Source organism: Eublepharis macularius, chromosome 5 (genome assembly GCF_028583425.1).
Source record: "Eublepharis macularius isolate TG4126 chromosome 5, MPM_Emac_v1.0, whole genome shotgun sequence".
Taxonomy (NCBI): domain Eukaryota; kingdom Metazoa; phylum Chordata; class Lepidosauria; order Squamata; family Eublepharidae; genus Eublepharis; species Eublepharis macularius.
This window is the reverse complement of record NC_072794.1, coordinates 157,634,408-157,647,380: the sequence shown is the minus strand read 5'-3', so window position 1 is coordinate 157,647,380 and position 12,973 is coordinate 157,634,408. Positions and strand designations below refer to the sequence as shown.

The window sequence follows — 12,973 nt, the reverse complement described above, 5'->3', positions numbered from 1 at the left end:
AATTTCGGCCCAAAACAGCCAGGATAGGTGATGTCAGGGGTGTGTGGCATATGCAAATCAGTTATGCTAATGACACACTTCCAGCGCTGGAAATGGGTGTGGCATATGCTAATGAGTTATGCTAATGAGTTATGCTAATGAGTTCTTCCAGTTCTTTTTCTGCGAAATGACCCCTGGTTAAGGTTGTATTCTGTATACTGTATAAATCATCTGAGAGTGTGTTAACTGCTAACATGTAATGTACTGGGCCAGTGGGGGTTGACTGTTATCTGTTGGAAGTATTTACTTCCACTTTTGAAGCAAGTGTCCTTGAATGCAAGCTGCGGGCAGCGAGCAATGTATCTTTTCTCAGAGAAGGGGATGATTTCATTCTGTACTCTGTCTAGCCTAAACTAATCAGTTTCCATGTAACTCTTTGGGGTTTTCGCACCAGAATGTCAATGGACCCAAAGGGTGGGAAGTTTCCCTATAGTTGGTAGTGCCCTTTTTTGAATAGTCACTTCTGCCAATTACTACCTTTGTGCGAACACCTAGAACTGTATGGATCTCTAATAAAAGTTGCTTCAACTGGAACATCTGTGTGTTAACTGTGGCGAACTTGAGGGACTGACACCCGGCCCCATGAAAAGTATGGGAGTGCTCTCAGGGCGGTGTGATGACATCACTTCCAGGAGTGATGGCATCGCGCCACCCCAGGAGCATGTTCAGGAGGCTTGTTCCCATGCCTTCCACCACCCCTGCTGGCCAGGTGAATGGTGGGGTGGGGGGAGGGGGGAGCAGGGGATCCTTCGCCCCTACCAGGGGAATGGCAACCCTAGCAGAAGGTCTGACACAGGACTTAAGGAGCCATATGTTCCGGATGGGGTTGCATTCTTGAAGGAACAGGTCTGTAGTCTGTGGGTGCTCTTGGACCCAGGCCTACTGCTGGATAAGCAGGTGGCAGCTGTGGCCAGGAATGCTTTTTACCAGATGCAACTGGTTACCAGCTGCAGCTGTTCCTGGGCAGAAAAAAATCTGGCCACTGCACTGCACACCTTACTTACATTTGGATTAGGTCGATGCATTCTACATGGGGCTGCCTTTAAACAGTGTTAAGGGTTTTTTTGTTTGGTTGTAATGGTATTTAAGATCGGGAGAGGGAGGGCAGGAAGGGATGAACTGCTCCTAGGCTCTCACGGCCCTTTCTTACATGCCCAGTTAATGCTGATCGCCACTTTGGAGTCAGGAAGGAATTTTTCTGCAGGCTAGATTGGCCAGGGATTCTGGAGGCATTTTGCCTTCCCCTGGGCATAGAGCAGGGGTCACTGGGGGAGGTGAGGGAGGGGGATATCTGTGAACTTCCTGCATTGTGCAGGGAGTTGGACTAGATGACCCTTGGTATCCCTTCCAGCTCTATGTTTCTAAGATATTTTGTTTGTTTGTTTGTTTGTTTGTTTGTTTGTTTGTTTGTTTTTGTTTGTTTGTTTGTTCGTTCGTTCGTTCGTTCGTTCGTTCGTTCGTTCGTTCGTTCGTTCGTTCGTTCGTTCGTTCGTTCGTTCGCTTGTAGTCCACCTTTCTCACTGAGACTCCAGGTGGATAACACAGTATAAGTAAATCAACAACTGAGACATTCAAAAAACCAATACAGTAAGACATGCATTGCAGAAGTCTGAAAAGAAGTGTGCTATGGGGTCGGATGGCGAGTGTTTTTATTCTATACGTTTTTAACCTTTTAGCTGCCTTGGTGGTCCTGATGAGGACAGAAAGGTGGGGTATAAATTTTATAAATAAGGTAAGGGTAAAGGTAGTCCCCTGTGCAAGCACCGAGTCATTACTGACCCATAGTGGGGACATCACATCACGACGTTTTCTTGGCAGACTTTTTGTTACGGGGTGGTTTGCCACTGCCTTCCTCAGGAAACTGGGTACTCATTTTACCAACCTCAGAAGGATGGAAGGCTGAGTCAACCTTGAGCTGGCTACTTGAACCTGGCTTCCGCCAGGATCGAACTCAGGTCGTGAGCAGAGCTTGGGCTGCAGTACTGCAGCTTACCACTCTGTGCCACGGGGCTGGGTGCTCATCCATAAGCATGGCTCCTCCCGGCATAGAGCACAGCAATTTCATACCTATGCCCTTCGTCACTCCAGCCCATTGATCCTCATGTTCATTCCTTTGAATGGATCCTGCAATCCCAAGAATGATCCTTCATGGTCTGTAAAGAGCTGCAGCAATAGAGAAGAATGGGGGGAAACTCCATCTGCCTTTCGCACACAGTTGGTAGTTTGTTTGTTTGTTTATGTCATTTATAGTCCGCCTTTCTCACTGAGACTCAAGGCGGATTGCATAGTGTGAGACTAGAACAATCAGTAGCAAGGATACGGGCAGGCATTTCCATACAGTGTCAAGGACATTTCCATAAACCATGTCATAGGGTAAATGAATACAAGTTTACAAAGACATAACATTAAAAAGGATCCAATATGGGGTTGAAGAATTGCTGAAACAGAACATAATCAATTCTAGGACTAGTTGAGAGCCAGTTTGATGTAGTGGTTAAGAGTGGTAAGACTCTAATCTGGAGAGCCGGGTTTGATTCCCCACCCCTCCACTTGAAACTAGTTCGGTGACCTTGGGTCAGTCACAACTCTCTCAGAGCTCTCTCAGCCCTACCCATCTCAAGCAAAGGAAGCAGGTTTTAAAAATTATGTGCTATGCAATTGGGTATCTGTACAGAACATTCACTTCATAGAAAAGGTTTTTATTTGCCTGGTAGAGAAGATAGCCACTTTGGTGGACTTAATGAGGGCAGAAAGGTAGGGAATAAACCAACAAACAAAAATAACTATGAGCTCCTGCTACTGCTACACCAATCCAAGACCAGGTGAATGTGTAAATCACGTTTGCATCTTCCATTGACCAGGCTTACCTGTGCTTAAATGTGCCTCATGCAGTTAAAGTGTACTTTAATTTCAGTATACTAAGAATTGTTCTTAGAGGGATTTATGCAGCCCAGTGAATGAATGAATCTCCACCTACTTTCTGCATCTTAAAAAAAAATTAATACACCCTTCTTGCTCCATCCCTTTGGGTAGGGCTGTCAACCTCCAGGTTCGGCCTGGAGGTGTCCTGGAATTTCAGCTGATCTCCAGGCCACAGAGTTCAGTGGCCCTGGAGAAAATGGCTGCTTTGATAGTTGAACTCTACCCTGCTGAGTTCCCTCCCCTCCATAAACCCTGCCCTCTCCAGACTTCACCCCCCAAATCTCCAGGAATTTCACAACCTGGACTCGGAAATCCTAGGGCTCATCCAAATGCAGAAGGGAGCCTCTTTTCTTCCCACCCAGCTCTTAAGGATAAATCCATCTCCAATTCCTCCTTATTCTGCACTCTTCCTTTTAATTTTCTTTGCTGTGCCAAAGAAACGCCATCCAAATCAAAGGCGAGTCACAGAGAAGGGCTTTCCAAGCTATCTTTCTCCAAATCTCTCCCTAGATCTTGCAGTCCCAAATTACACTGCCCTTCTTTCCAAAGCAGAATTTATTCAGCAGGAATCTTCCTTTGTTCGTGATACAAAAGGCCATGCGCTGTGGCTGGTCACAGCTGTGAGTGCCATCACAGATCATTTCTATCTCCCACACATGCAGACTACTGTTGCATGTGGGGGTGTGCTGAAAATGAATTGCAAAAAAAAAAATGCCATGGATGTAATTGAACTGAAGATAGCATCAAGATTCTTCTTAGTCTGATGTTTTACCACCATGCATGGGCACCAGTAAACCGAGGCTTAAAAAGCATCTTTATAGAATGATACATAAGAGCATCACATCAACAGAGAGGCCAAAACCATGTACATGGCTCTGATTTTCTTAGATGAAGAGTAGGACACAAAGGCTCCAGACAAATGGCAGCTCTCTGTGGAACTGCAGATTAATCTCTGTAGTACAATTTTATTCCACCCAACCTCCAAGCATACGACATGGTTCCCTCATTTTATCTCATTTTATCTTCACAACAACCCTGTGAGATGTTGTGAACGAAAGAGGACATGATCCAAGAGCGCCCAGCAAGGCCTCCTGCAGGTGCCCCCCGGCACATGGGCGTACTCAACAGTTGCCCATACACGTGCTTTCTCTGTGGTTGTACCCAAAGAAGAGGTCAGGAAAGCCCACACTCTCCTGCTTTCTGCAAACAATGCAAAACTGAATTATTCAAGAGGGCTTTTTTACTCAGATAGGAGGGCTGTACTGTAAGGAGGTGGTCTCAAAGAGATGCTCTGCTAAAGAGGTAGGGACTAGAGGTGAGCACGAACTGGGAAAATGGCTGTTTGTTGCAGTTCGTGGTTCATTGCATTTCACAAACCACAAACCGCCATGAACTTGCCTGGTTCACGAACCGATTTGGTTCATCGGTTTGTCACTTCCAGGGCTGCAGAATGTCTATGGAAAGCCCATCCCCCCGCCATTGCCTAGGTAACAGATTGATCGGTACCAGCTGTCTGCAGTGACGAACCGAAAAATGAACCATACAAACCACTCTAAAAATCATAGCAGTTCGTCACAGTTCATCCAAAATGAGCTCCAACAAACTGCCGATTCGCGAACCGAAAACCAGCCTGGTTTGTGATGAACTTTGGTTCGTATTTTGGTTCGTGCCCATCTCTAATAGGGATCATAGACTTCACTACTATGTGCTCCTATGTACAATCGCTTTGTGCTACTATGTACTATCTTTTGCTTGAAGTATGATCCTACTGGGTAGATCTATGTTGTTTAATATGTCAGTCTTGGAATTGCTTATGCTCTGTTTTAGCATTTCTTTTACTCCATATTGGATTTTTGCTGATGTTACATCTTTACAAATTTGCATTTATATGTCCTGTGACATTGTTTATTGCACACTGACTAGCACAAGAACACACACTTGGAATGCAACTCTGGCTCAGGACAGAATGCCAGTTGAGCACCACTTCTGTGGAGTGAGGCCACCTAAAATAGATATTAAAAACAAGTGACTTATATTGGAGGCTATAAATGTTCCATATTTAAACTACCTGAACCAGTGACATTTTATATTTATGAGTCATAATTTTTATGTGTCTGTATTAACAAATATAGACCACTGAGGAAGGCCCAGAGGGTCAAAATGCATTTGGACTCTGTACATGTGCAATCAATTTTGTGACTTGGTTCTTTTATATGTGCCAACAATGTTGTGATTCTGTGCAACTGATAGTACTAGGAATCTAGGTTTTTAACTTTGTTCTCTGGTCTTGAATCATTTTTGCATTGTGTGATAATTGTATTTCTTTTATATTTTATATTTTCTTGGCACTCAACCTTGTTGGTTCCTAATCTCATACTATATATTCTGCCTTGAGTCTCAGTGAGGAAGGAGGACTATAAACAAACAAATAAGCAAACAAGCTTTGTTTAGGAATTGGAACCTGGGAGTCCCTTACACGAGGATGCTCGAGTGAAGAGAGACGCAATGTTAGCCGGAAAACGTAGGAGACAGAGCAGAAGGCTTCATCACTTTTACCTCTCTACAAAGAGCCAGGAGACGGCTCCTCAGAGGGTTTGTTCATTTCTTTTTTGTCGCCCCCAACCTGGAGGTGAAATTAACATAGCCTTCAGGGAGGAGAAGGGGGAAGGAGAAATTAACAAATCAGCATCCTCCTGTAAGATGTCTCATCTATAGAGATGCTGCGTCTCTCAGATCCTACACCAGGGGTCCCCAACCCCTGGTCCATAGACCGGTACCAGTCCGTGGCCTGTTAGCAACCGGGCCGCACAGGAGGTGAGTGGCGGGTGAGTGCAGAGCTGACTCCAGGGAGCAGGCAAGGGAGGTGGTCATCTATCACCCCCAGACGGGACTGTCTAGTTGCAGGAAAACAAACTCAGGGCTCCCACTGATTCTGCATTGTGGTGAGTTGTATAATTATTTCATTATATATTATTATGTAATAATAGAAATAAAGTGCACAATTGTATCTTTCCGAAACCTTCCTCCCCAGTCTGTGGAAAAATTGTCTTCCACAAAACCAGTCCCTGGTGCCAAAAAGGTTGGGGACCGCTGTCCTACACCGCTATGCTACCCTGGCTTGACTGAAGAAGCAGGAATGTTTTTCTGCTGTGATTTGTGGGGCATTGGTAAAAGGAGACGGAGATACAAACAAACGGAATGCTGCGCTTGTTTCCATTCCGGATTCGTTTTAGCATTTTTCTTTGATTTCAGGATCGGCATAGGCAGGAGTGGCGCAAGGGTTTACCACGCTCGCGACCGGCCGGCTGGCCGGGTGCCCCTGCGTGCACGTGCGCGCGCGCACACCAGCCTGCGTGATGACGTCACACGTGACATCATCACGGGAGCGCACGCGCCGCCGCCGGCCTGATTGCTGCGGTGGGCGGCCTCTGAGCTCTCTCGCTCGGTTGCCTGTGCCACCGCAGATGCCTGCCCGCGGTGTCTGCGCCTGGCCGGGGGCTTGTGCTGGCGGCAGCAGCGGCGCGGGGTGGGAGGGATAGGAGGCTGGTGCTTTGTGGCGCACGCTCCCGCGTGCCGCACCTCCTCCGGCGCTCCCTCCAGCACCCCGCGCCTGCGGCCACCGCCTACCTGGCCTCAATAGGCCCGCCGCCCCTGGGCATAGGGCAGTGGGATGACTCCTGCTCCATAATCCTTGCTGAGAAGGGGTGGGGATGAGAAACTGGATTTAAGCCTGTCAGATCCTGACATCTCTCCTTGCCCCTACTTCCCATTCTAACTTCCCTCGTCTTCAGAATTCCTTGTGTTCAAACCGTGTTCGAGCCCTTTAATAAACTCTAATCTAGCTACATATCTTGCTAGGGCAAACGTAACTGCTTATGTAGCTTTTTATCACTAAGTAAATGTTTAAAAAATTTTTGCAGAAGAGACAAAGAAGCAATTGCGTTGAACATAAAGGTTATAGTTCCATTTCTTTTTTTAAAAAATCATGAAGGGGAAGTAGTTGGAATGAGAAGGTAGACGGGGAAAGATCTTTGACCTTCAGAACCACGCTGGAAAGATGTACTTCTTCTCCTAAGCCTTTGCAAACCAGTGCTTATATGTATTTTCACTTCACAACTATGTGGCTTAAGAACTTGTGTTCTAAAGAACAAAAATTAAAAGCTGGCACATTGCCAAAACCAAATCTTTACTAGACTCCTGACCCAGAAGAATACAAATCAATGTGCTGATACATGAGCAACTGCAGCTCAGCCCGACGCTCTGAAACAAGACAATTTGTCCTGTTTGGGTCTTTTCCTCAACTGGCTACACAAAACTGAGCTTACATTTCAAGCTGATAATCAGAACGAATTTACCAAATGTCTCTAGATAGGTTCTTTTTTATTGTTTTATCATTGGAGATTGCCATTCATCTCAGAATCTAGGCCCACTCATTTAATGGCCAGCTTGCTAAAGCACCACACTCATGCTGTCTTGTCAAAAACACAATATATCGTAAGATGACACATGCGTAGGTATACTGTTAGCATCTTCTAGGCTCTATATGCCGGATGGAGTCTAGAAGCCCTATACAAGCTATGCTAATGTCAACAATGGGAAAGGGCCAGCGGGAAGAACCACTGGCTGAGAAATATTCAAGATCATAAACAGTAAACACAACAGAGTTGCCCTACCCAGTTCTTAAATTCTTGAGCAAGTGCAGGATTAACCACAAGACTAAGTAGGTTCTAGGGCTGAACCTCATCTGCATTGGAATTTGTGCCATGCTTGGGTTAGCATTTCTCTTTTTAAAAAGCATCATGCACTACACTGTAGTGCATATTCTTGGCTCATTTAAAAAGCCTCAGAACAGGTGGGATGGAGGCTCCCCCCCCCTGCAGCTGTGGTGAAGATTAAAATGCCAGCAACGTGCAAAGTAGAGAAGTGGAATGGCTGTGAAACACTCCCACTCATTGGTATGAGTGATCAGGATCTGGATCTGGATACATGTGTACGCATGTGTATTCTGTTGTGCGTGTATGCACGTGTATGCACGTGTACTCTGTTGTGTGTACAAAAAAGGAAGGACAGTTGCAAATTGTGTCAGAAAGAAAAGGGGGGATCCAAAAGGTGGTTGAAAGAGGAGGCTCCTTGTATCCTTTTACAGTCCTGGGGTGGATTTCACTGGAATTGAATCCATCCTGTATTTTAGTCCGTTCACCAAAAGAAAAGAGAAGACTGGACTCATTTATCATTCGCCCTGGGTGCTGAGTTACCTCCCTGAACTGGCCCCTTGCTGCCTGCTTGTTATTAACGGCTTCCAGGTTCTTCTAGAGAGGACTAGAGGAATAAAACACGAAGATGGTTTTTCACTTGCCTTGTTCCATAATTTCCAGAAGGCCTTTCTTAATTAGCTCGTCCCGACCTTGCCTGGCAGCTGTCTTCTTCTCTAACACTGCAAAAAGGGTGGGGTGGGGTGGGGGTGAGCATGGTCAACATGGAACATCAGAGCTGACAGCGCATGGAAATGAACATCACAAAGAAGCTTTGGTGGCAAACGAAAATGGGAGCATGACAGCCATCTTAAAATATGACACAAATGTGAGGTATAAGAGATGAGGAGTGAAGGGCTGTGAGATTCCCCCCCCCTCCCATTGGTCAAACTGTATTACTTATTCGTCATACCGGCACTCTGCCCTTCCTCCATGGAGCTCAGGATGGCATACATAGGGTTAACTCATCTTTATCTGGATAGGTTAAGTTGAACAGTGGTGGCTATCCTAAAGTCATCCAGTGAGCTTCAAGGAGCAGAAGGGATTTGAACTCAGGTCTCACCAATGCAAATCCAGGCCTTCATTATGCCACACTGCCTACAGGAATGTGCCTCCATTAAGACCGTGCTTCTGCCTTCAAATATAACCCCCATCTCTTTACCCATCCCTTGGAAAGGCTTGACTGTAACTTAAATTCTTGCCATTTTTACAAGTTCCTTAGTACCGCCTCCAAAACTTATACACAAAGGTGAGATGTATTTGGATTGGAACCCAGCTCCATATCTATCCTTTGTTACCGGGGAACTGAGGAAGTTTATCACTGGGACTTCTTAGGTGATTCATGGAATGCAGGAGTGGCCAGTTTCTATTGGATGAATGTGTGCCGTGGTTTAGACTTCTGGGTGGCAAACTGATGCCGAAGTTCTTCCCCAGTCATCCTATCAGGAGCGAGTGAAAGTGAGCTTGACACATCTTGTGGATTCCTGAAGGTTCTGAGAAGTGATCTCCAATTTTTCTGCCAATGATTTTCACGACAACTCTGGTATCAAAGGGCAGGAGATGGGTAGGTAGTAGAGATGGGCACGAACCGAAATACGAAATGGGGGTGGAGGATCCTGTGATGGCCTGATTGTGAGTTTCTCAAGCCACCGGGCTTGGTGGTTGGATAAAGCATGCTGGACTTGGTGAATTTTTGTGCTCACCTCTTAAGGCAATTATTATTTTGTGGTGCTGGGTTTTAGGGTCTCTGGGTGTCTCTTTAGCAGAACAAATGTTTTTTCCTTCCAGGAATGTTTAAGGGAAAAAATTGACAATATTAGCATTTGATTAAAATGCACCAGCCAGAGTGGCTCCCTTTTGTCTTGTCCCATAATGTCAGCGTGAGCTCGCTAATTTTAAAACGAAGCAAAAAATAATGGCATCAGATGGGAGGGAGCAACAAGTCTTGCTCAGAGAAGGTCAAGAAGGAACAAACTGGAGGTGGGAAATCTCAGTTTGGTTCATAGCTTATCAAGCAGCCACGCCATAAATGCCTGATTAATCCCAAGCTGCTTGCAAGGATTTCTAAGCTTCTGCTTTTTTAGGGGCAAGAGACAAGCTGTAGCAGGGAAGAAAAAAATCAGATGTCTACCCTGCAAAAGGGGGGAACAAGCAGGGAAGGCATTCAGGGAACCCAATGGGAACCCAAAACCCCCTAATCACAGCCTGTGATTAGCCCTTTGAAACATCTGTATTTCAGACCAGCTCCCTGCTTCTCCAAAAATGACTGCACATATGGACTGTCGGATTTTGTAACTATTTATTGTATATTTATTGCATTATTTATTGTAATTATAACATTGATTTATGCGCTTTTGCACTTTGCACATTGATAAATTTGTGAAATAAGTATACAATTGCCTTTTGATTGTATTACTCCCGGAATTGTTTTTCCCCTGCTTCTCCACGGCAAGTCTCCATTATTAGAAAGAATTTGCTGAGCCTATGTATTAGGTAGGCATTCAGAACAAACAAATCCCTTTAACTAAGGAGGAAAGGGTTGATTGTCCGGTGTTTGCAAGTTACCAAGGCCAGCTCTAGGTCTGGGGGCGGGTGGGCAAGATGCCCCCATGCCTCCCCTCCCAAGCAAACTGTTCCCCTGATGTGTTCAAACGCACACACCTGCCTGGAAGCAGAGAGCGGAGCAGGATTTTTTCATGCTCTTTTAAACTCTGTTGGCTCACGTTGTTTTGCACCTGTATCCTGTGCCACCCCATCAGGTCAAAAGTGAGCTCCAGAGGCAGCTGTTTTGCAGCCCACCTTGGACTCAGGGTGGCAGTGGCGTGGGCAGGGATGGCAGACACTTGCCACGCTCATCACCTCCTCTCATGTCGCCACCTGCAGATTTGGTACCCAAGCAGCTGTTTGGGACAGGTGGGCCATGCACCAATCCTGCCATCAGTGCTGGAAAGAGCAGGGCTTTTTTTCAGGGGGAATGCGGTGGGACAGAGTTCCGGAACCTCTTGAAAATGGTCACATGGCTGGTGGCCCCGCCCCCTGATCTCCAGACAGAGGGGAGTTCAGATTGCCCTCCGCGCTGCTGCAGCATGGAGGGCAATCTAAACTCCCCTCTGTCTGGAGATCAGGGGGAGGGGCCACCAGCCATGTGGCCATTTTCTCCAAGGGGAACCCACTGAGTTCCACCACCTCTTTTCCCAGAAAAAAAGCCCTGGAAAAAAATGTGAAAGGGTAGTTTCCTTGTGGCATCTTTCCCAGCATGAAATGGGCAATTGAACCAGGGATCCTGAGACTTCAGGGCTCCCCACCAGGTGACCTCTCTTTCCTGCTGGAAGTAGAGGGATGAAGCATCTCTAGTTAGTGGTATGCCCTGTGCCAGGCCAGCGGTGTTACCAGGCAATCTACCTTGCAGACCCCTGATGCCAGTTTTGGATATTACAGAGTGCTAAATAAAAGTCTCATGAATGCCCTTAAAATACAAAGGGTAGTTTGTTGCTCTTTGCAATTTAATCTTTAAAAATATTCCACAGTGGCTTTGCTCGTAGCTGACAATTTTGAATTGACCTGCCCCAGTTAATGAAATCTCCTCCTTCCTGAACTGAAACTCTGTTCCAGACAAGTTATTCCTCTCTTATTTATTTAGATGTTTGTCCTTCCTTTACTTTGGAGGATTGCTGGGATTTTTAAAAAGCAAGATGTAAAGATAACTTTCATGTGGGATATTTTTCGGTATTTTTTTTTAAAAAAACAGCTAAGCAAATCTAAAATGTTGCCACAGCAGCTACAAAGGATCCTCTGCAAGGCTTGGGGCAGTACCAGCAACTTGGATTGCTAGACAGACCAGCTTCTCTGCCTTTAAGAGTGGTCTATTTGCAGAAATGTAGCAGGTCCAGTTTCTCTTGGCATAAGGATATGGTGGAAATGCTGCCATGTCACAGCTGACCCCGTAGGGTTTTCAAGGCACGAGACATTCCGTGTTGGTTTGCCATTGCCTGCCTCTACATAGCTACCCTAAACTTCCTTGGTGGTCTCCCATCCAAGTGCGAACCAGAGCTGACCCTGCTTAGCTTCTGATGAGATGGGGCTAGCTTGGGCTATCCAGGTCAGGGCCATAAAGGTATAGGTGTGCAAAAACTTAAAACTTTGTGAACACAAAAAAATATATCTCAACCATACTAGCTTGGGTTATGGGCCATGGGGTATCTAACTTCCAGGTATGGCTGTTACTGGCCTGTACTTGACTGCCTGCATAACAAGAGAGGGGAAAGATAAACATTCCATCACAACAGCCAAACCCTCTTCTGGGTTGCATCTCTCTAATATCCATGGCATTGTGTAACACCAATATATTTTTAACAAGAATTTTTGGGGCAAATCTCACAAATATTGGGGGGGGGGGCGTTTTTGGTGCAATCTCAGTCTTGGTGGAGGAACTGATTGCAAGAACAGGCTTGCTGGCAGATAGCCACTGAAATAACCAGAATCTGCCATCATTTCATATATAGCTAATTGGAACCAGCCCAGCCCCCCAAGCACACCGTGTCCCATGTTTACAAGCGGATGCCACCTAGTTGTTGAAACCACATGGAGGAAAAAACCCACCCCATGAAGAGATTCTCCTGATGAAAATTAGTTTGTAATGTTGCCCCGAGTGAGAATAATTAGAGACTTTAAAAGAAAATTCTGCACAGAGAAAAACTACATGCTGCAACTTTCGTATATGTGCATATTTTCCAAAATTTGCATAATATTTTCAAGTCATGTGGAGGGGCAGGAAGCTACAGAAGGCACTGAAGTCCTTCTCTAGAAATAGAGATCCTGTTTATCCAGCACCGCTTATACTTTTTAATGTGTATCTGTTCAACCGTCAGGACTAGAATCTTATTTTAAAGAATAAAAGCTGAGCCTCTTAGGAAGATGGATTTTGCTTTCCCAGCAAATTGAAGAATACGTGCACTCCTATTTATATCTTATGATATACTAAATACAATCAGTGATGGGCACTTTTCACGAGAAAATTTTGTTCCATTCTCTCACAAATTGATTTTTGATGAAAACAGGCTACTCCCACTTACCTGCTGATGTCTGCTTTAGTTTCTCATTTTTCTTTTTCCTCCATTTCCATGGTTTGAAGATCCTGCCCAATGTTGCAAGCTTGCTGTTTCTTCGGACGGGAGGAGTTCGAATCCCTGAGACCAGATATTCGGAGCGCACTGCAGGGGACTGATCCATGTCCTCTGGAAAGGAAAAGACCAGTAAGCCCA

At 45.6% G+C, this 12,973-nt stretch overlaps 1 protein-coding gene across 1 annotated transcript in view; it reads right to left on the bottom strand.

The window, feature by feature from the left end:
- PHACTR3 (phosphatase and actin regulator 3) overlaps nt 1–12,973 on the bottom strand; it is a 316,486-nt gene that overhangs the window by 130,534 nt on the left and 172,979 nt on the right. The window contains exons 2-3 of the mRNA XM_054981101.1: nt 12,785–12,946; nt 8,318–8,395 (exon numbers count right to left, since the gene is read on the bottom strand). Coding sequence (XP_054837076.1) covers nt 8,318–8,395; nt 12,785–12,946 — 240 coding nt within the window. The remainder of the gene's footprint in view (nt 1–8,317; nt 8,396–12,784; nt 12,947–12,973) is intronic.